This window comes from Lepisosteus oculatus, chromosome 23, assembly GCF_040954835.1.
Source record: "Lepisosteus oculatus isolate fLepOcu1 chromosome 23, fLepOcu1.hap2, whole genome shotgun sequence".
Classification (NCBI taxonomy): domain Eukaryota; kingdom Metazoa; phylum Chordata; class Actinopteri; order Semionotiformes; family Lepisosteidae; genus Lepisosteus; species Lepisosteus oculatus.
In genome coordinates, this window is record NC_090718.1 from 974,032 (window position 1) to 995,470 (window position 21,439).

The 21,439-nt window shown below is 53.1% G+C and overlaps 3 protein-coding genes across 7 annotated transcripts in view; 2 read left to right on the forward strand and 1 right to left on the reverse strand.

The window, feature by feature from the left end:
• The window catches only part of cacng7b (calcium channel, voltage-dependent, gamma subunit 7b), a 10,441-nt gene extending 7,684 nt beyond the window's left edge, over positions 1-2,757 (forward strand). For both annotated transcript variants that reach the window (XM_069182848.1, XM_069182849.1), the window contains exon 6: positions 1,683-2,757. In XM_069182848.1, coding sequence (XP_069038949.1) covers positions 1,683-2,162 — 480 coding nt within the window. In that variant the 3' untranslated portion in view covers positions 2,163-2,757. The remainder of the gene's footprint in view (positions 1-1,682) is intronic.
• The window catches only part of LOC138224561 (uncharacterized), a 277,799-nt gene that overhangs the window by 210,451 nt on the left and 45,909 nt on the right, over positions 1-21,439 (reverse strand). The window lies entirely within an intron of this gene.
• On the forward strand, positions 5,051-19,695 carry cacng8b (calcium channel, voltage-dependent, gamma subunit 8b). Of its 3 annotated transcripts, XR_011183098.1 has the most exons (7): positions 6,496-7,811; positions 11,277-11,458; positions 12,317-12,568; positions 14,369-14,452; positions 14,547-14,687; positions 15,586-17,649; positions 17,776-19,695. XR_011183098.1 is itself a non-coding variant. In XM_069182604.1 (6 exons), the coding sequence occupies exons 3-6, from the start codon at positions 12,343-12,345 to the stop codon at positions 16,251-16,253; spliced, it is 1,119 nt and encodes a 372-aa protein (XP_069038705.1). In that variant the 5' UTR covers positions 5,051-5,651; positions 11,277-11,458; positions 12,317-12,342; the 3' UTR covers positions 16,254-19,695. The 3 variants fall into 3 exon arrangements, 2 of the variants coding, with proteins under 2 accessions (XP_069038705.1, XP_069038704.1); XM_069182604.1 differs by lacking the exon at positions 6,496-7,811 and adding an exon at positions 5,051-5,651 and having other exon boundaries at positions 15,586-19,695; XM_069182603.1 differs by having other exon boundaries at positions 15,586-19,695.

The following is a 21,439-nucleotide window of genomic DNA, read 5'->3' on the forward strand; positions in this document are numbered from 1 at the left end:
CACCGATATAGATACAGATACACACCGACACCGATATAGATACACACCGACACCGACACGATATAGATACACACCGACACCGACACGATATAGATACACACCGACACCGACACCGACTCCGATATAGATACACACCGACACCGACAAGATATAGATACACACCGACACCGACACGATATAGATACACACCGACACCGACACCGACACGATATAGATACACACCGACACCGACACGATATAGATACACACCGACAGCGACACCGACTCCGATATAGATACACACCGACACCGACACGATATAGATACACACCGACACCGACTCCGATATAGATACACACCGACACCGACACCGACACCGACTCCGATATAGATACACACCGACACCGACACGATATAGATACACACCGACAGCGACACCGACTCCGATACAGATACACACCGACACCGACACGATATAGATACACACCGACAGCGACACCGACTCCGATATAGATACACACCGACACCGACACGATATAGATACACACCGACACCGACACCGACACCGATATAGATACACACCGACAGCGACACGATATAGATACACACTGACAGCGACACCGACACGATATAGATACACACAGACAGCGACACCGACACGATATAGATACACACCGACACCGACACCGACTCCGATATAGATACACACCGACAGCGACACCGACACGATATAGATACACACCGACAGCGACACCGACATGATATAGATACACACCGACACCGCCACGATATAGATACACACCGACACCGACACCGACTCCGATATAGATACACACCGACAGCGACACCGACACGATATAGATACACACCGACAGCGACACCGACACGATATAGATACACACCGACACCGACACCGACTCCGATATAGATACACACCGACAGCGACACCGCCACGATATAGATACACACCGACACCGACACCGACTCCGATATAGATACACACCGACAGCGACACCGACACGATATAGATACACACCGACAGCGACACCGACACGATATAGATACACACCGACACCGACACGATATAGATACACACCGACAGCGACACCGACTCCGATATAGATACACACCGACACCAACACGATATAGATACACACCGACACCGACACCGACACGATATAGATACACACCGACACCGACATGATATAGATACACACTGACAGCGACACCGACACGATATAGATACACACCGACAGCGACACCGACACGATATAGATACACACCGACAGCGACGCCGATACAGATATAGATACACACCGACACCGACACGATATAGATACACACCGACAGCGACGCCGATACAGATATAGATACACACTGACACCAACAACGATACCAATACAGATACACACCGATACCGATACAGATACACACCGACACCGATACTGACACCGACACCGATACCGTTACAGGTACACACTGACACCAACACTGACACCAACACCGATACCAACACCGACACCGATACAGATATAGATACACACTGACACCGATACTGACACTGACACTGACACCGACACCAGCAACGATACCGATACAGATACACACCGACACCGACAACAATACCGACACTGACACAGATACTGATAGTATTGATACTGCTTCCACTGCTGATATTGATCCCTTCTGCCCCTCTCTCCCAGGGTGCGGGGGTGATGTCGGTGTACCTCTTCATGAAGCGCTACGCGGAGGAGGAAATGTACCGTCCCCACCCGGCTCTCTACCGCCCCCGGCTGTCCGAGTGCAGCGACTACAGCGGCCAATTCCTGCACCCCACGGAGAGCTGGACGCGGCCGGGGCGCGGGCGCAGCAGCTCTGAGGTGTCCAGCGACATCTCCATCCAGCTCAACCAGACCCCCCCGCCCCCGCTGCAGGCCCTCCCCCCCGCGCACCCCAAGGCTTCGGGGGGCATCCTGGGGGGCGCCTCGGCCAGCTACCCGCTGCCCCCGCCCTCCTCCGCCTCCTCCTCGTCCCACGCCCACTCGCACCCCCATCCCCACCCCCACAGCTCACACCCCCACTCCCACCCCTCCCAGGCCCTGCCCCTGTCCATGCCCCCACCTGCTGCCGGCCCCCCCCCTCGCTACCACGCCCACCTGCGCATGAGCGCCTCCCCTTGCTAGAGACAGGAGCAGGCAGGTGCAGGAGAGACTGAGATCCACACTACAGCACACAGGCTCGCACACTCACTCACTACAGCACACATGCTCGCACACTCACTCACTACAGCACACTGGCTCGCACACTCACTCACTACAGCACACAGGCTCGCACACTCACTCACTACAGCACACAGGCTCTCACACTCACTCACTACAGCACACGGGCTCGCACAGTCACTCACTACAGCACACAGGCTCTCACACTCACTCACTACAGAACACAGGCTCGCACACTCACTCACTACAGCACACAGGCTCGCACACTCACTCACTACAGCACACAGGCTCGCACACTCACTACAGCACACAGGCTCGCACAGTCACTCACTACAGCACACAGGCTCTCACGCTCACTCACTACAGCACACAGGCTCGCACTCTCACTCACTACAGCACACATGCTCGCACACACACTACAGAACACAGGCTCGCACACCCACTCACTACAGCACACAGGCTCTCACGCTCACTCACTACAACACACAGGCTCGCACACACACTACAGAACACAGGCTCGCACACACACTACAGAACACAGGCTCGCACACACACTACAGAACACAGGCTCGCACACTCACTACAGCACACAAGCTCTCACGCACACTCACTACAGAACACAGGCTCTCACACTCACTCACTACAGCACACGCCCTCACACTCACTCACTACAGCACACAGGCTCGCACACTCACTCACTACAGCACACAGGCTCGCACACTCACTCACTACAGCACACAGGCTCGCACACTCGCTACAGCACAAAGGCTCTCACGCTCGCGCACTACAGCACACAGGCTCGCACACTCACTCACTACAGCACACAGGCTCTCACACTCACTACAGCACACAGGCTCTCACGCTCACTCACTGCAGCACACAGGCTCTCACGCTCACTCACTGCAGCACACATGCTCTCACGCACACTCACTACAGCACACAGGCTCTCACGCACACTCACTACAGCACACAGGCTCTCACGCACACTCACTACAGCACACAGGCTCGTACACTCACTCACTACCGCACACACGCCCTCACGCTCACTCACTACAGCACACAGGCTCGCACACTCACTCACTACAGCACACACACCCTCACGGTCACTCACTACAGCACACACGCCCTCACGCTCACTCACTACAGCACACAGGCTCGCACGCTCACTCACTTCAGCACACACGCCCTCACGCTCACTCACTTCAGCACACACGCCCTCACGCTCACTACAGCACACGGGCTCGCACACTCACTCACTACAGCACACAGGCTCGCACACTCACTACAGCACACAGGCTTTCACACTCACTCACTACAGCACACAGGCTCTCACGCTCGCGCACTACAGCACACAGGCTCTCACACTCACTCACTACAGCACACAGGCTCTCACACTCACTCACTACAGCACACAGGCTCTCACACTACAGCACACAGGCTCGCACACTCACTCACTACAGCACACAGGCTCGCACACTCATTCACTAGAGAACACAGGCTCTCACACTCACAATCACTACAGCACACAGGCTCTCAAATTTACTCAATACAGCACACAGGCCCTCACACACGTTTATTTGTACGACACATACAGACTAACACACTCTCGCACACTCCCACACTCTCCCACACTCTCATACACACTCACAGACACTCGCATACACTCCCACTACCTCACTGTTCCACACATGCTCACCCACACAAACAGACACACACAGAGGGGTGTGCCAGGGGTTCTGGCTGAGTACAGCACAGGGAAGAGGCAGGGAGAAGTTCTATGGGTTCAATCACACTGTGTAGATATTAATACTAATATCAAACCAGCAGCTCCCAGTCCTGCTAGGAGTACATGACCACCCAGAGACATGCATCGACATAAAGGATAGAAATATATACTGTTCATTTAGCTCTAGGGCAAAGAAAAGATATTTTAACAACAATAGAATTAATACATTTAATTTAAAACTGATATGATCAAATCTACTTATTAAAAATGTAAATATGAACTGATCTCTTCTGTAAATACTTATTAATATAAATGGCACTTGCTGACCAATATACTTTGTGATAGACTGATAGTGTGTATGTACACAGTGTGTCCAAAAGGAGTCTGGACTCCAGGAATGTGTGTGTGTATGTAGTGTGTCCAGTATGAGTCTGGACTCCAGGTGTGTGTGTGTGTGTGTATACAGTGTGTCCAGTAAGAGTCTGGACTCCAGGTGTGTGTGTGTATACAGTGTGTCCAGTAAGAGTCTGGACTCCAGGTGTGTGTGTGTGTGTGTACAGTGTGTCCAGTATGAGTCTGGACTCCAGGTGTGTGTGTATATACAGAGTGTCCAGTAAGAGTCTGGACTCCAGGTGTGTGTATGTGTACAGTGTGTCCAGTAAGAGTCTGGACTCCAGGTGTGTGTGTGTATACAGTGTGTCCAGTAAGAGTCTGGACTCCAGGTGTGTGTGTGTATACAGTGTGTCCAGTAAGAGTCTGGACTCTAGGTGTGTGTGTGTATATACAGTGTGTCCAGTAAGAGTCTGGACTCCAGGTGTGTGTGTGTGTGTGTGTGTGTGGTGTGTCCAGTAAGAGTCTGGACTCCAGGTGTGTGTGTGTGTGTGTGTGTATACAGTGTGTCCCGTAAGAGTGGACTCCAGGAGTGTGTGTTTTAACTGACCATCTTCTGTCAGTGGAATAAAAGTCTTGCATTGCAAACATGAGGTCACAACATTGTGACACTGCACGAATGACAACATGCTGCTGCAGTTGTGATGTCATAATGCTGAAGAGCTGCTCTCATGATGTTACAGGGTTATTGTCTGTAAATTCACAAGATTGCCACGCTGCAATAGTGAGGTCACAAGACCCCTCCAGGACCCGGACTGGACAGCGCTGCTGCAGACACACTGACCCCTCCAGGACCCGGACTGGAGAGCCCTGCTGCAGACACACACTGACCCCTCCAGGACCAGGACTGGACAGCCCTGCAGACACACACTGAACCCTCCAAGACCAGGGCTGGACAGCCCTGCTGCAGACACACACTGACCCCTCCAGGACTGGACAGCCCTGCTGCAGACACACACTGACCCCTCCAGGACCAGGACTGGACAGCCCTGCTGCAGACACACTGACTGACCCCTCCAAGACCAGGGCTGGACAGCCCTGCTCCAGACACACACTGACCCCTCCAGGACCAGGACTGGACAGCCCTCCTGCAGATACACAGGCCGGCCCTTTTAACTGCAGCCCTCGTTACCAGGGGGACTCAGTTTGGTGCAACACAGATCGGAAGCAGCTGTCATCGGTAGCGGTTCTCGGCAGTAGTCGCTTTTATTTCTCGATGAATTAAAAAAATTAAAGGTCTTGGTTCTTGGAATGAGTTTCTGTTGCCGTGAAGGAAAATAAATCGGTTTATTTACCGTTTCCTTTTAGGAGTGTCTGAAATCCACGGATTGGCGCAGGTAGGAAGCGAATTTCATTGGAATTACTGTAATGGTATAACAATAATAATCATAATAATATCATCATCATATAATTTGAATGCCTACATCTTTTACACTGTAAAAGCCGGTTTGTGCAGCCCTGTCACAGGACCTCACGAGAATTCAACGCCTCGTACGTTTGGGATAAAATGATCAAATATTCCTCTATTTTCGGTACTGTTCGATTTCTCGGTTTCTGTTCTGTACGGTACAGATCCGGACAGAGATGGAAAGAAATAAAACTGGACAAGTCGGGCTTTCACTTCGGGCTTTGTTTCCTTGTGGTTCTGGGAACCGCGGGTGCTGTGTGTGGGGAGTATTGGAGTGTAGTGTTTAATGACATGTAATATTCAGTAGTCAGTGTGTATTTGTAACAGGGGGTACCCTCTGCAGCTTCTCTCTCTTGACCGGAACCCGAGCTGTGGATCAGCTTTATTAATCTCTCGAGAAAGGCAACTGTCGGCTGCCCTCTGAACTCGTGTCTCGGACCCGGGTGCGAGCTCAGACTGCAGGCCCACTGACTGGGAAACTGTTTAGGCTTTTGTGATGTAAGATCATATCAGCCCCTTCAGTTCCTCCAGCCTGTCAGTGTGGGACGCTCCCTTCAGACTGAAGAGACTCAGTTCCTCCAGCCTGTCAGTGTGGGACACTCCCTTCAGACTGAAGAGACTCAGTTCCTCCAGCCTGTCAGTGTGGGACACTCCCTTCAGATTAAAGGTGTAAAGGGTGGATGCTGCACATTGGTGGTGTTAGTGGGATTCCCCATTACCTGTAAAGCGCTTTGAGTGGAGTGTCCAGAAAAGCGATATATAAGTGTAAGCAATTATTATTATTATTCAGTTCCTCCAGCCTGTCAGTATAGTTCACTTCTGTTACCTTCAGAGTGTATCTGGCTGCTCAACTCTATACTGATTATAGGTCTGTCATATTATAACTCCCAGTGAAGAACTAGTCCAGCTCCCAGTCCAGTCAGTCCAGTCCAGCCTGGAGAGTCTCAGACTGCTCTGTCAGTGTCAGTGGAGTCTGATTATAATCCCAGTGAAGAACTAGTCCAGCTCCCAGTCCAGTCAGTCCAGTCCAGCCTGGAGAGTGTCAGACTGCTCTGTCAGTGTCAGTGGAGTCTGATTATAATCCCAGTGAAGAACTAGTCCAGCTCCCAGTCCAGTCAGTCCAGTCCAGCCTGGAGAGTCTCAGACTGCTCTGTCAGTGTCAGTGGAGTCTGATTATAATCCCAGTGAAGAACTAGTCCAGCTCCCAGTCCAGTCAGTCCAGTCCAGCCTGGAGAGTGTCAGACTGCTCTGTCAGTGTCAGTGGAGTCTGATTATAATCCCAGTGAAGAACTAGTCCAGCTCCCAGTCCAGTCAGCCCAGTCCAGCCTGGAGAGTCTCAGACTGCTCTGTCAGTGTCAGTGGAGTCTGATAATAATCCCAGTGAAGAACTAGTCCAGCTCCCAGTCCAGTCAGTCCAGTCCAGCCTGGAGAGTCTCAGACTGCTCTGTCAGTGTCAGTGGAGTCTGATTATAATCCCAGTGAAGAACTAGTCCAGCTCCCAGTCCAGTCAGTCCAGTCCAGCCTGGAGAGTCTCAGACTGCTCTGTCAGTGTCAGTGGAGTTTGATTATAATCCCAGTTAATAAATAATCCAGCTCACAGTCCAGTCAGTCCAGTCCAGCCTGGAGAGTCTCGGTGTGAGAACAGAAACGATGTATCAGTATTAAATTGATGCCACAGTGTGCTGTTGGTCGCGTCTGTTTCCGTTTCGACACGGGAGGTCACTCCGTTCTGATTCACTGACGTCACACAGGAGAGCCGGGGAGGGGGGGGCTTCGATCGCGAGAGGGAAACCAGCCGCATTTGACGGAAACGGCCGGAAAGAGCCGAAGGCGCCCGGTCTCTCGCTCGCTCGCTCGCTCGTTCGCTCGCACACTCCGCTGCCCCGCGCACGCACGCCAGCACGCACGCGAGGAGTCCGGCGGGTGCACGATCGCCGCATTTCACGCGAGCGGAGCGAGGGACGCGGAGGGTCGCGCCTGCAGCCACGCAGCCAGGACACGCGTGGATACCGGAGCGGACGGAGGGAGCGAGCCTTGTGCCCTGACAGCCCGTGCGTGTGCACTCATCCCTCCTCCTCCTCTCGGGACGGTAAGAGCGGAGCCGCGCTGGTGATGATGATGGTGATGGTGACTGTCGGGGGGGGGGGCGGTGTGACTGCCGTGGCCGTGGCGGGGAGTGCGGTTCCCTGTCTCTGTGCTGCGTGGGCTGGGGTCTCCCCCGCGCGCAGCTGCTCACGGGGGGAACAGTCGCAGCGTGGACGCACGTCTCGCGGCCGGACCCCGGCGGACCCCGGCTCGCGCGCTGGCTGCTCTCGGCTGTGGCGTGGCGCGGCGAGACCTGCGTGATGAGCACAGCGTGCCGCCTGCGGTTCTCTGTACTGCACTGTGGAAAAGAGCCCACTGGAGACACGCGTGAACATATAGAGACTGTGTAGCGCTGTGTGATATCTAGAAAGAGAGACACTACAGAACCCTGAACAGACAATACACACTAGCCGAATATTTGACCAAGATAAGAAACAGATCCTGACGAAGTACAGGCTCAGTGACCACAGCCTGGCCAGAGAAACTGGACACAGACAGACCTGACTGTCCAGAGAGGACAGGCTCAGTGACCACAGCCTGGCCAGAGAAACTGGACACAGACAGACCTGACTGTCCAGAGAGGACAGGCTCAGTGACCACAGCCTGGCCAGAGAAACTGGACACAGACAGACCTGACTGTCCAGAGAGGACAGGCTCAGTGAGCACAGCCTGGCCAGAGAAACTGGACACAGACAGACCTGACTGTCCAGAGAGGACAGGCTCAGTGACCACAGCCTGGCCAGAGAAACTGGACACAGACAGACCTGAGAGACACTGTGTGGCGCTGTGTGATATCTAGAGAGAGACACTGTGTGATATCTAGAGAGAGAGACACTGTGTGGCGCTGTGTGATATCTAGAGAGAGAGACACTGTGTGGCGCTGTGTGATATCTAGAGAGAGAGACACTGTGTGCCACTGTGTGATATCTAGAGAGAGAGACACTGTGTGCCACTGTGTGATATCTAGAGAGAGAGACACTGTGTGGCGCTGTGTGATATCTAGAGAGAGAGACACTGTGTGCCACTGTGTGATATCTAGAGAGAGAGACACTGTGTGGCGCTGTGTGATATCTAGAGAGAGAGACACTGTGTGGCGCTGTGTGATATCTAGAGAGAGAGATACTGTGTGGCGCTGTGTGATATTTAGAGAGAGACACTGTGTGGCGCTGTGTGATATCTAGAGAGAGACACTGTGTGGCGCTGTGTGATATCTAGAGAGAGAGACACTGTGTGGCGCTGTGTGATATCTAGAGGGAGAGACTGTGTGGCGCTGTGTGATATCTAGAGAGATGCACTGTGTGGCGCTGTGTGATATCTAGAGAGAGGCACTGTGTGGCGCTGTGTGGTATCTAGAGAGAGAAGCACTGTGTGGCGCTGTGTGATATCTAGAGAGAGACACTGTGTGGCGCTGTGTGATATCTAGAGAGAGACACTGTGTGGCGCTGTGTGATATCTAGAGAGAGACACTGTGTGGCGCTGTGTGATATCTAGAGAGAGACACTGTGTGGCGCTGTGTGATATCTAGAGAGAGACACTGTGTGGCGCTGTGTGATATCTAGAGAGAGACACTGTGTGGCGCTGTGTGATATCTAGAGAGAGACACTGGCGCTGTGTGATATCTAGAGAGACTGTGTGGCTCTGTGTGATATCTAGAGAGAGAGTGTCACAGAGAGTGTCACAGCCACAGCCTGGCCATAGAAACTGGGCGACACAGGCAGACCTGGCTGCCCAGAGAGGACAGGCTGTGCTCCCACTGCCAGCAGGGAGAAATAGAGACAGAGGTGCACTTCCTACTGCACTGTGACAGATACTCTGGGATTAGAGAAACATTCTTCCCGAAATTCAGAAATCTAATCCCAGAGTTCCCACACCTGCCAGAATCACAACAGGTCCCAATCCTACTGGGAGAGGGAGGAGGGAACTCAGTTGATCTGGCAGCCCAGTATGTGATCTCCTGTCACAGCCTGAGGAACAGTGAGTCTGTCTCCCAATAATGCTCCAGCCGCCTACAGTATATGTCAATATTTTATAATATGTCTTTGTTGTAAATGTCTGTAACATGTCTGTTGGTTTTATTTTACTTCTATTTTTTGTTTTGTTCCATGTTAATTTTATTATTTTTATTTGCTTTGGCAACACTGATTGTACCCATCGGTCATGCTAATAAAGCACCTTGAATTGAATTGAATTGAGACACTGTGTTGCGCTGTGTGATATCTAGAGAGAGACACTGTGTGGAGCTGTGTGATATCTAGAGGGAGACACTGTGTGGTGCTGTGTGATATCTAGAGAGAGACACTGTGTGGAGCTGTGTGATATCTAGAGAGAGACACTGTGTGGCGCTGTGTGATATCTAGAGAGAGACACTGTGTGGAGCTGTGTGATATCTAGAGAGAGAGGCACTGTGTGGCGCTGTGTGATATCTAGAGAGAGAGGCGCTGTGTGGCCCTGTGTGATATCTAGAGAGAGAGACACTGTGTGGCGCTGTGTGATATCTAGAGAGAGACACTGTGCTGCTGTGTGATATCTAGAGGGAGACACTGTGTGGCGCTGTGTGATATCTAGAGAGAGAGAGACACTGTGTGGCGCTGTGTGATATCTAGAGAGAGAGACACTGTGCCGCTGTGTGATATCTAGAGGGAGACACTGTGTGGCGCTGTGTGATATCTAGAGAGAGACACTGTGTGCCGCTGTGTGATATCTAGAGGGAGACACTGTGTGGCGCTGTGTGATATCTAGAGGGAGACACTGTGTGGCGCTGTGTGATATCTAGAGGGAGACACTGTGTGGCGCTGTGTGATATCTAGAGAGAGAGACACTGTGTGATATCTAGAGAGAGAGGCACTGTGTGGCGCTGTGTGATATCTAGAGAGAGAGGCACTGTGTGGCGCTGTGTGATATCTAGAGAGAGAGATACTGTGTGGCGTTGTGAGAAATACTCACTGGCTTAGTGACGCACTAACATTCTGACTGTTTTGCTGAGACAAGCTAACATACTCAGTGGTTTTTTGGTGAAGTGGGTTATTTAGGTTTAAGGTTTTATAAGGTTCAAGTCCAAGGGTGCTGTCTGTGTCTTCGTCTGGAGTGTCTATGTCTCTAAACTCTGCTCACAGGCTGGTATAGGGGACTCTGGAGTGTCTGTGTCTTTAAACTCTGCTCACAGGCTGGTATAGGGGACTCTGGAGTTTCTGTGTCTTTAAACTCTGCTCACAGGCTGGTATTGGGGACTCTGGAGTGTGTGTGTCTTTAAACTCTGCTCACAGGCTGGTATTAGGGACTCTGGAGTGTGTGTGTCTTTAAACTCTGCTCACAGGCTGGTATTAGGGACTCTGGAGTGTGTGTGTCTTTAAACTCTGCTCACAGGCTGGTATAGGGGACTGGAGTGTGTGTGTCTTTAAACTCTGCTCACAGGCTGGTATAGGGGACTCTGGTGCTGCTGTCATTTAGATTTATTTGAATTTCTTTCCAGGAACACAACAATGTCTCCAGCAATCATATCGCCAGAGAAACAGAGCGTCTGAGACTGAGGGAGAGAGGAGAGGGGGCCAGTCGATGGATGCTGTTTGGACCGAGGTGACTGTGCAATCTTCGCTAGCAAGGACACGAGGGATCGAGATAACGAGGGAGAGGAGGAGAGAGACTCTACTGCAGGTCGGTGCTGCTGAAGCTGAACTGAAATCAATCTGCAAGAGAACTGGAGCTCCAGCACTGTTCCAAGTGTCACTGTGCTGTAGTGTCCAGTCAGTCAGTGTCTCTGTGCTGTAGTGTCCAGTCAGTCAGTGTCTCTGTGCTGTAGTGTCCAGTCAGTCAGTCAGGGTCACTGTGCTGTAGTGTCCAGTCAGTCAGTCAGTGTCTGTGCTGTAGTGTCCAGTCAGTCAGTCAGTGCCACTGTGCTGTAGTGTCCAGTCAGTCAGTCAGTCAGTGTCTCTGTGCTGTAGTGTCCAGTCAGTCAGGGTCGCTGTGCTGTAGTGTCCAGTCAGTCAGTCAGGGTCGCTGTGCTGTAGTGTCCAGTCAGTCAGTCAGGGTCGCTGTGCTGTAGTGTCCAGTCAGTCAGTCAGGGTCGCTGTGCTGTAGTGTCCAGTCAGTCAGGGTCACTGTGTTGTAGTGTCTAGTCAGTCAGTCAGGGTCGCTGTGCTGTAGTGTCCAGTCAGTCAGTCAGGGTCGCTGTGCTGTAGTGTCCAGTCAGTCAGTCAGGGTCGCTGTGCTGTAGTGTCCAGTCAGTCAGTCAGGGTCGCTGTGCTGTAGTGTCCAGTCAGTCAGTCAGGGTCACTGTACTGTAGTGTCCAGTCAGTCAGTCAGGGTCTCTGTGCTGTAGTGTCCAGTCAGTCAGGGTCACTGTGCTGTAGTGTCCAGTCAGTCAGTCAGTGTCTCTGTGCTGTAGTGTCCAGTCAGTCAGTCAGGGTCACTGTGCTGTAGTGTCCAGTCAGTCAGTCAGTGTCACTGTGCTGTAGTGTCCAGTCAGTCAGTCAGTGTCACTGTCCAGTTGCTCAGTGCTGACCCCTCTCTCAGTGTGCTGACCCAGGTGGTGTCCAGCCATGGTGTGGTGTGAGAAGGGAATTCAGATCCTGCTGACCACAGTGGGCGCCTTCGCGGCCTTCGGCCTCATGACCGTGGCCATCGGCACCGACTACTGGCTGTACGCCCGCGCCTTCATCTGCAACAGCACGGCCAACTCCAGCCAGGACGACCCCCACAACAAGGACCGCAAGGACCCCGGCGCCCTCACGCACTCCGGCCTCTGGAGGATCTGCTGCCTGGAAGGTCAGTGGTCACCCCCGGGAGTCTGAGCCAACATGGCCGCCGAGGCGGCGCACGCTGCTCCGGCTCCTGTCTGTGGCTTGGGGCCTCGGGGGAAACAGTAGGCAGGTTTGAGCCAAAATGGCTCCCAAGAGACGCCAGTGTCTAGGTCATAGTTTGAGCTGGGGGCCCTTGCTTTTGGGTGCAGTGGAGTCCATTTTGGCTCATCCAGGGTCTCATGGGAACGTACAGATTTTCTGAGCCAACATGGCCGCCCCAGGGCCCAGTTTCTCTGCTCTGTAAGTTTCGAAGCTCAGTGAGTGTGGCAGTCGGGACCCCCGCACTGGGACGGGAGACACTGGAGCCATGTTGGATCACAGAGCCGACCCCCCTACCCCCACGGCCACTGACCCAAGAAACGCGGTGATCCAAAATGGCGGGCGCAGGGGCCCCAGTTTCCTCACCTCCCTCCGTCTCTCTTGCAGGCAGCTCGTTTGACAGCCCCGCCTGGCAGCGTCAGGACCCCCCCGTGCATGATGTCGTCTGTGTGTCATGAGTCTCATCAGTCCATCATTTCCAACCTCATCCTCCATCACAGCCCATCTCTGTGTCCGCGCGCCCGGAGACCGGCCCGCAGGGTAGACATCACTGCAGACACTCCTGGGGGGAGCAGTGTGTTGCAGAGAGTGACCGAGAGTGACCGATTAGGTTCACAACGACCGAGAGTGACCGGTCAGGGTCAGAGTGACCGAGAGTGACCAATCAGGGTCAGAGCGTGTCTGAGTGACCGATTAGGGTCAGAGCGTGTCTGAGTGACCGATCAGGGTCAGAGTGACCGAGAGTGACCGATCAGGGTCAGAGCGTGTCTGAGTGACCGATCAGGGTCAGAGTGACCGAGAGTGACCGATCAGGGTCAGAGCGTGTCTGAGTGACCGATCAGGGTCAGAGTGACCGAGAGTGACCGATCAGGGTCAGAGCGTGTCTGAGTGACCGATTAGGTTCACAACGACCGAGAGTGACCGATCAGGGTCAGAGCGTGTCTGAGTGACCGATCAGGGTCAGAGTGACCGAGAGTGACCGATCAGGGTCAGAGCGTGTCTGAGTGACCGATCAGGGTCAGAGTGACCGATCAGGGTCAGAGCGTGTCTGAGTGACCGATCAGGGTCAGAGTGACCGAGAGTGACCGATCAGGGTCAGAGCGTGTCTGAGTGACCGATCAGGTTCAGAGTGACCGAGAGTGACCGATCAGGGTCAGAGTGTGTCTGAGTGACCGATCAGGGTCAGAGTGACCAAGAGTGACCGATCAGGGTCAGAGTGTGTCTGAGTGACCGATCAGGGTCAGAGTGACCGAGAGTGACCGATCAGGGTCGGAGTGTGTCAGAGTGACCGAGAGTGACCGATCAGGGTCGGAGAGTGTCAGAGTGAAGATCAGGGTCAGAGTGACCGGTCAGGGTCGGAGTGTGTCGCAGTGTGTCGGAGTGACCGATCGGGGACGGAGAATGTCAGAGTGACCGTTTGGGGTCAGAGTGTATCGCAGTGTGTCGGAGTGACCAATCAGGGTCGGGGAGTGTCAGAGTGACCGATCAGGGTCGGAGTGTGTTGCAGTGTGTCGGAGTAACCGATCAGGGTCGGGGAGTGTCAGAGTGACCGATCAGGGTCGGAGTGTGTTGCAGTGTGTCGGAGTGACCGATCAGGGTCGGGGAGTGTCAGAGTGACCGATCAGGGTCAGAGTGTGTACGGGGTGAGCAGGCTGTGTGAAAGTCCTATTAGCGCCCAGCCGGTGTGTCTGTATGAACTTTTATTAATTGTCTGTCTCTCCACCAGGGCTGAAGAGGGGCGTTTGTGTTCAGATTAATCACTTCCCCGAAGACGCTGACTACGACCATGATGGTGCCGAATATCTTCTCCGTAAGTCCGCCCAGATGATCCGTGTCTGTGTGTCTTCTGGAGCCGCGTGTTCCCCCGGTTCTGATCCGACCCGATGGTGTCTGTGTGTCCGCAGGCGTGGTGCGGGCCTCCAGCATCTTCCCCATCCTGAGCGCGATACTGCTCCTGCTGGGCGGAGTGTGTATTGCAGCCAGTCGCTTCTACAAGAGCAAGAGGAACATCATCCTGGGGGCGGGCATTCTCTTCGTCGCCGCCGGTAACTGCAGGAAGTGGGCGGGACCAGTCAGTCAGGGTCACTCTGCTGTAGTGTCCAGTGTCTGTTCAGTCAGTGTCTCTGTGCTGTAGTGTCCAGTCAGTCAGTCAGGGTCACTGTGCTGTAGTGTCCAGTCAGTCAGTCAGTGTCTCTGTGCTGTAGTGTCCAGTCAGTCAGTCAGTGTCTCTGTGCTGTAGTGTCCAGTCAGTCAGTCAGGGTCTCTGTGCTGTAGTGTCCAGTCAGTCAGTCAGGGTCACTGTGCTGTAGTGTCCAGTCAGTCAGTCAGTGTCTCTGTGCTGTAGTGTCCAGTCAGTCAGTCAGTGTCACTGTGCTGTAGTGTCCAGTCAGTCAGTCAGGGTCACTGTGCTGTAGTGTCCAGTCAGTCAGTGTCTCTGTGCTGTAATGTCCAGTCAGTCAGGGTCACTGTGCTGTAGTGTCCAGTCAGTCAGTGTCTCTGTGCTGTAGTGTCCAGTCAGTCAGTCAGTGTCACTGTGCTGTAGTGTCCAGTCAGTCAGTCAGGGTCACTGTGCTGTAGTGTCCAGTCAGTCAGTCAGTCAGTCAGTGTCTCTGTGCTGTAGTGTCCAGTCAGTCAGGGTCACTGTGCTGTAGTGTCCAGTCAGTCAGTCAGTCAGTGTCTCTGTGCTGTAGTGTCCAGTCAGTCAGTGTCACTGTGCTGTAGTGTCCAGTCAGTCAGGGTCTCTGTGCTGTAGTGTCCAGTCAGTCACTCAGGGTCACTGTGCTGTAGTGTCCAGTCAGTCAGTCAGTGTCTCTGTGCTGTAGTGTCCAGTCAGTCAGTCAGGGTCACTGTGCTGTAGTGTCCAGTCAGTCAGTCAGGGTCACTGTGCTGTAGTGTCCAGTCGGTCAGTCAGGGTGTGATCTGACCCTCCTCTTGTGCCCCCAGGCCTCAGTAACATCATCGGGGTGATCGTCTACATCTCGGCCAGCGCGGGGGACATCTCCCCGAAGAAGGACGAGGACAAGAAGTGGCACTACTCGTACGGCTGGAGCTTCTACTTCGGCGGGCTGTCCTTCATCCTGGCGGAGATGGTGGGCGTGCTGGCGGTCAACATCTACATCGAGCGGAACAAGGAGCTGCGCTGCCGGTCGCGCACGGCGCTGTTCCCCGGCGCCGCGCCCACTGCGCCCGCCGTGCTGCGGCTGCCCGGCTACCGGCCGCGCCGGCGCTCGCGGTCCAGCTCGCGCTCCTCCGAGCCGCCGCGCTCCCGCGACCCCTCGCCCGCCGCCGCGCGCGCCCACGACATCTCCCTCTACACGCTGTCCCGCGACGCCAAGCTGTACGGCACGGTGGACCGCGCCGCCCTCTACCAGCTGCACGACTGCTTCCCCAAGGAGGCCGCGGGGCTGGCGCTGGGCGGCACGCTGCCCGCGCTGTCCTCCTCCGCCTCCAGCGCGCCGGCCCAGCCCCCCCCGGGCAACCCCGCCCCCCCCAGCGGCGCCGGCACGCTGCCGCGCCCCCCCGCCGCCGGCACGCTGGACCGCCTGGGCAAGGACCGCGAGCGGGAGGTCTCCAACTCCAACACGCTCAACAGGAAGACCACGCCGGTGTAGCAGAGCGCGCGTCCACACCAGGCCTCCAGCGGACCGGCCTCCACACCCTCCTGACATCACTGCTGCAGCCCAGCACCCTTGTGACATCACTGCCGCAGCCCCTCCACACCCTCGTGACATCACTGCTGCAGCCCAACACCCTCGTGACATCACTGCTGCAGCCCAACACCCTCGTGACATCACTGCCGCAGCCCCTCCACACCCTCGTGACATCACTGCCACAGCCCAACACCCTCGTGACATCACTGCTGCAGCCCAACACCCTCGTGACATCACTGCTGCAGCCCAGCACCCTCGTGAGATCACTGCCGCAGCCCAACACCCTCGTGACATCACTGCAGCAGCCCCTCCACACCCTTGTGACATCACTGCAGCAGCCCAGCACACTCATGACATCACTTCAGCAGCCCCTCCACACCCTCGTGACATCACTGCTGCAGCCCAACACCGTCGTGACATCACTGCCCCAGCCCAGCACCCTTGTGACATCACTGCAGCAGCACAACAGCCATGTGACATCACTGCAGCAGCCCCTCCACACCCTCGTGACATCACTGCTGCAGCCCAGCACCCTCGTGACATCACTGCCGCAGCCCAACAGCCATGTGACATCACTGCCCCAGCCCAGCACCCTTGTGACATCACTGCAGCAGCACAACAGCCATGTGACATCACTGCAGCAGCCCCTCCACACTCTCGTGACATCACTGCTGCAGCCCAGCACCCTCGTGACATCACTGCTGCAGCCCAACAGCCATGTGACATCACTGCCCCAGCCCAGCACCCTCGTGACATCACTGCTGCAGCCCAACAGCCATGTGACATCACTGCCCCAGCCCAGCACCCTTGTGACATCACTGCAGCAGCACAACAGCCATGTGACATCATTGCCGCAGCCCAACACCCTTGTGACATCACTGCCGCAGCCCAACACCCTTGTGACATCACTGCCGCAGCCCATGAACATCGTGACATCACTGCCGCAGCCTGTCAGTGTTGTGACATCACTGCTGCAGCACAATAAGGTTATTACAGTTACACGAGCCTATGTGGAATAACACTCTCACTTACAGTTGGAAATCATTTCTGTTCCAGTATTGTGTCTGCAGTGATGATGGACAGAGTATTGTATTTGTTTATTCCAAGGTTATGTTCCAATCCTGTGTTCTAATACTGCAGTACCAGTCAGTGAGTCACAGCACCGATGTTGAGGCACGTGTGAGTCTTATATTAACCCACTGTTTCATAGAGCTGTAATGTATATTATCATCAGGATTCTTTACTATTCTTGTTGCTGTTTTTTCTCTGTGTTTGTCGTGTTGAGTTGTTTTATTTTCAGTGGTTTGTTTTCTGGGGATTCTGGTCAGGAGGCTGTGATGTCATGCTGTGACACTGGGTGAGTGTGTCGTTTTGAAGCTTAGTTCAGTTCTCAGATTTTCTCCTCTTTTCTGTGTTTTTGGGCTGTTGCTCTTTGCCACAGCCTAGTCCTGGCTTTTAAACAACTTTCTTCCTGGACACACAGATCAATTCCTGATACACAGCAGTCTGATCTTCCCCAGGTTTTAAAGGGTCATTAGACAGACTCCCAGCGCACTGCAGTCTGACAGCACTGCAACACCTGGAGCGGATCAGACTGCTGCCCACTGGGACTGTAACAACACTGTCACACCTGGAGCGGATCAGACTGCTGCGCACTGGGACTGTAACAACACTGTCACACCTGGAGCGGATCAGACTGCTGGCCACTGGGACTGTAACAACACTGTCACACCTGGAGCGGATCAGACTGCTGCCCACTGGGACTGTAACAACACTGTCACACCTGGAGCGGATCAGACTGCTGCACACTGGGACTGTAACAACACCGTCACACCTGGAGCGGATCAGACTGCTGCACACTGGGACTGTAACAACACCGTCACGCCTGGAGTGGATCAGACTGCTGCACACTGGGAGTCTGACAGCACTGTCACACCTGGAGCGGATCAGACTGCTGCACACTGGGAGTCTGACTGACTGCACTGTCACACCTGGAGCGGATCAGACTGCTGTGCACTGAGAGTCTGACTGCAATGTCACACCTGGAGCGGATCAGACTGCTGTGCACTGAGAGTCTGACTGCACTGTCACACCTGGAGCGGATCAGACTGCTGTGCACTGGGAGTCTGACTGACAGCACTGTCACACCTGGAGCGGATCAGACTGCTGCGCACTGGGAGTCTGACTGACTGCACTGTCACACCTGGAGCGGATCAGACTGCTGTGCACTGTGCCAAGAGGTAAAATACTGAACTGCTTATTGATTTGATGGATTCTCTGTAACTTTTATTATTGTTTATAGTGTTACTGCAATAATGACTGACTGGCGAACTAACCCAGTTTTCAGTTAGTCAAGTGAAATCTGTCTGAACTTTTAATTGAATCATTATGTAAAGAACAGAAGGACTAGTCTCTCCCGATGAACAATGCAGATTTTTAATTAATCATTTAAATAATTAGTGTGTATATATATAATTTTGTATGTATATACACACTGTTTATTTGCTGTTTATATATTTTTGTTTTTGCATTTTGATTGAGAAAAATATGTATACATATATTTATAGAAATGACTGTGAGCCAAACTGTGTTACAAATGGAAAATTTCTATTTCAGTGAAACGTAGTTATGGATTTTATTCTGGAACTAAAAACTTGAATCGCAGGACGTGTGAAAAAGGACATTTAAGGGATCTGGAGATATTATTTGCTTTATAATTATGAAATTATATATATGTATATATTCAGTCGTGCGCAATGGTCCAGCTGCCCTCCCCCGTGTCTGAGGAAACTCTCCTCCGAAACACAGGGGGCGCCACTCGCCTTCACACAACTCTTAGCGTCACAGGTCAGTGTGTTGGTTTACCTGAGTAGGCGGTGCTTGGCCAGGAAGTCATGATCGGATTCTGACGAGGCTGCGATCTGATTGGCCAGGAAGTCATGATCGGATTCTGACGAGGCTGCGATCTGATTGGCCAGGAAGTCATGATCGTATTCTGAGGAGGCTGCGATCTGATTGGTCAGGAAGTCATGATCGTATTCTGACTAGGCTGTGATCTGATTGGTCAGGAAGTCATGATCGTATTCTGACTAGGCTGCGATCTGATTGGCCAGGAAGTCATGATCGTATTCTGAGCAGGCTGCAATCTAGTTGGCCGAAATGTAGCTCTCAGTTCAGGGCCATTTCCACATAACAAGGTGAAGGAACGAGTCTCGGTGTCTACTGTTGGACAGGCGCACTGCTGTGTATACTGTGTGTATATATATATGTATATTTATATACATGTGTGATCTATTGAAAGGCTGTATTGCATGAATTTGTACTTCCTCCGATGATATTCTGAACTAGTTTCTCTGTTCTGTTCTTTTGAAATGAAAAAAAAATCTGAAGGTGAAAAAACAAACTGTCCAAAACTGTAAGTGCTTCTGTGAGGAGAGAGAGAGAGTGGGAGGTGTGAATGATGGTGTGAACGAGAGAACGGAGGAGGGAGAGTTCTTGTGTGTCTGTCTTTACATCCTACTTACAGGCTGGTATAAGGGATTCTGGAGTGTCTGTGTCTTTAAACTCTGCACACAGGCTGGTATAGGGGACTCTGGAGTGTGTGTGTCTTTAAACTCTGCTCACAGGCTGGTATAGGGGACTCTGGGGTGTGTGTGTCTCTAAACTCTGCTCACAGGCTGGTATAGGGGACTCTGGAGTGTGTGTGTCTCTAAACTCTGCTCACAGGCTGGTATAGGGGACTCTGGAGTGTCTGTGTCTCTAAACTCTGCTCACAGGCTGGTATAGGGGACTCTGGAGTGTGTGTGTCTCTAAACTCTGCTCACAGGCTGGTATAGGGGACTCTGGAGTGTGTGTGCCTCTAAACTCTGCTCACAGGCTGGTATAGGGGACTCTGGAGTGTGTGTGTCTTTAAACTCTGCTCACAGGCTGGTATAGGGGACTCTGGAGTGTGTGTGCCTCTAAACTCTGCTCACAGACTGGGATAAGGGACTCTGGAGTGTGTGTGTCTCTAAACTCTGCTCACAGGCCGGTATAGGGGACTCTGGAGTGTGTGTGTCTCTAAACTCTGCACACAGGCTGGTATAGGGGACTCTGGAGTGTCTGTGTCTTTAAACTGCTCACAGGCTGGTATAGGGGACTCTGGAGTGTCTGTGTCTTTAAACTCTGCTCACAGGCTGGTATAGGGGACTCTGGAGTGTCTGTGTCTCTAAACTCTGCTCACAGGCTGGTATAGGGGACTCTGGAGTGTCTGTGTCTCTAAACTCTGCTCACAGGCTGGTATAAGGGACTCTGGAGTGTGTGTGTCTTTAAACTCTGCTCACAATCTGGTATAGGGGACTCTGGAGTGTGTGTGTCTTTAAACTGCTCACAGGCTGGTATAGGGGACTCTGGGGTGTGTGTGTCTTTAAACTCTGCTCACAGGCTGGTATAGGGGACTCTGGAGTGTCTGTGTCTCTAAACTCTGCTCACAGGCTGGTATAGGGGACTCTGGAGTGTCTGTGTCTTTAAACTCTGCTCACAGGCTGGTATAGGGGACTCTGGAGTGTGTGTGTCTTTCAACTCTGCTCACAGGCTGGTATAGGGGACTCTGGGGTGTCTGTGTCTCTAAACTTTGCTCACAGGCTGGTATAAGGGACTCTGGAGTGTGTGTGTCTTTAAACTCTGCTCACAGGCTGGTATAGGGGACTCTGGAGTGTCTGTGTCTCTAAACTCTGCTCACAGGCTGGTATAGGGGACTCTGGAGTGTGTGTGTCTTTAAACTGCTCACAGGCTGGTATAGGGGACTCTGGAGTGTCTGTGTCTCTAAACTCTGCTCACAGGCTGGTATAGGGGACTCTGGAGTGTGTGTGTCTTTAAACTGCTCACAGGCTGGTATAGGGGACTCTGGAGTGTCTGTGTCTCTAAACTCTGCTCACAGGCTGGTATAGGGGACTCTGGAGTGTCTGTGTCTCTAAACTCTGCTCACAGGCTGGTATAGGGGACTCTGGAGTGTCTGTGTCTTTAAACTGCTCACAGGCTGGTATAGAGGACTCTGGAGTGTGTGTGTCTTTAAACTCTGCTCACAGGCTGGTATAGGGGACTCTGGGGTGTGTGTGTCTTTAAACTCTGCTCACAGGCTGGTATAGGGGACTCTGGAGTGTGTGTGT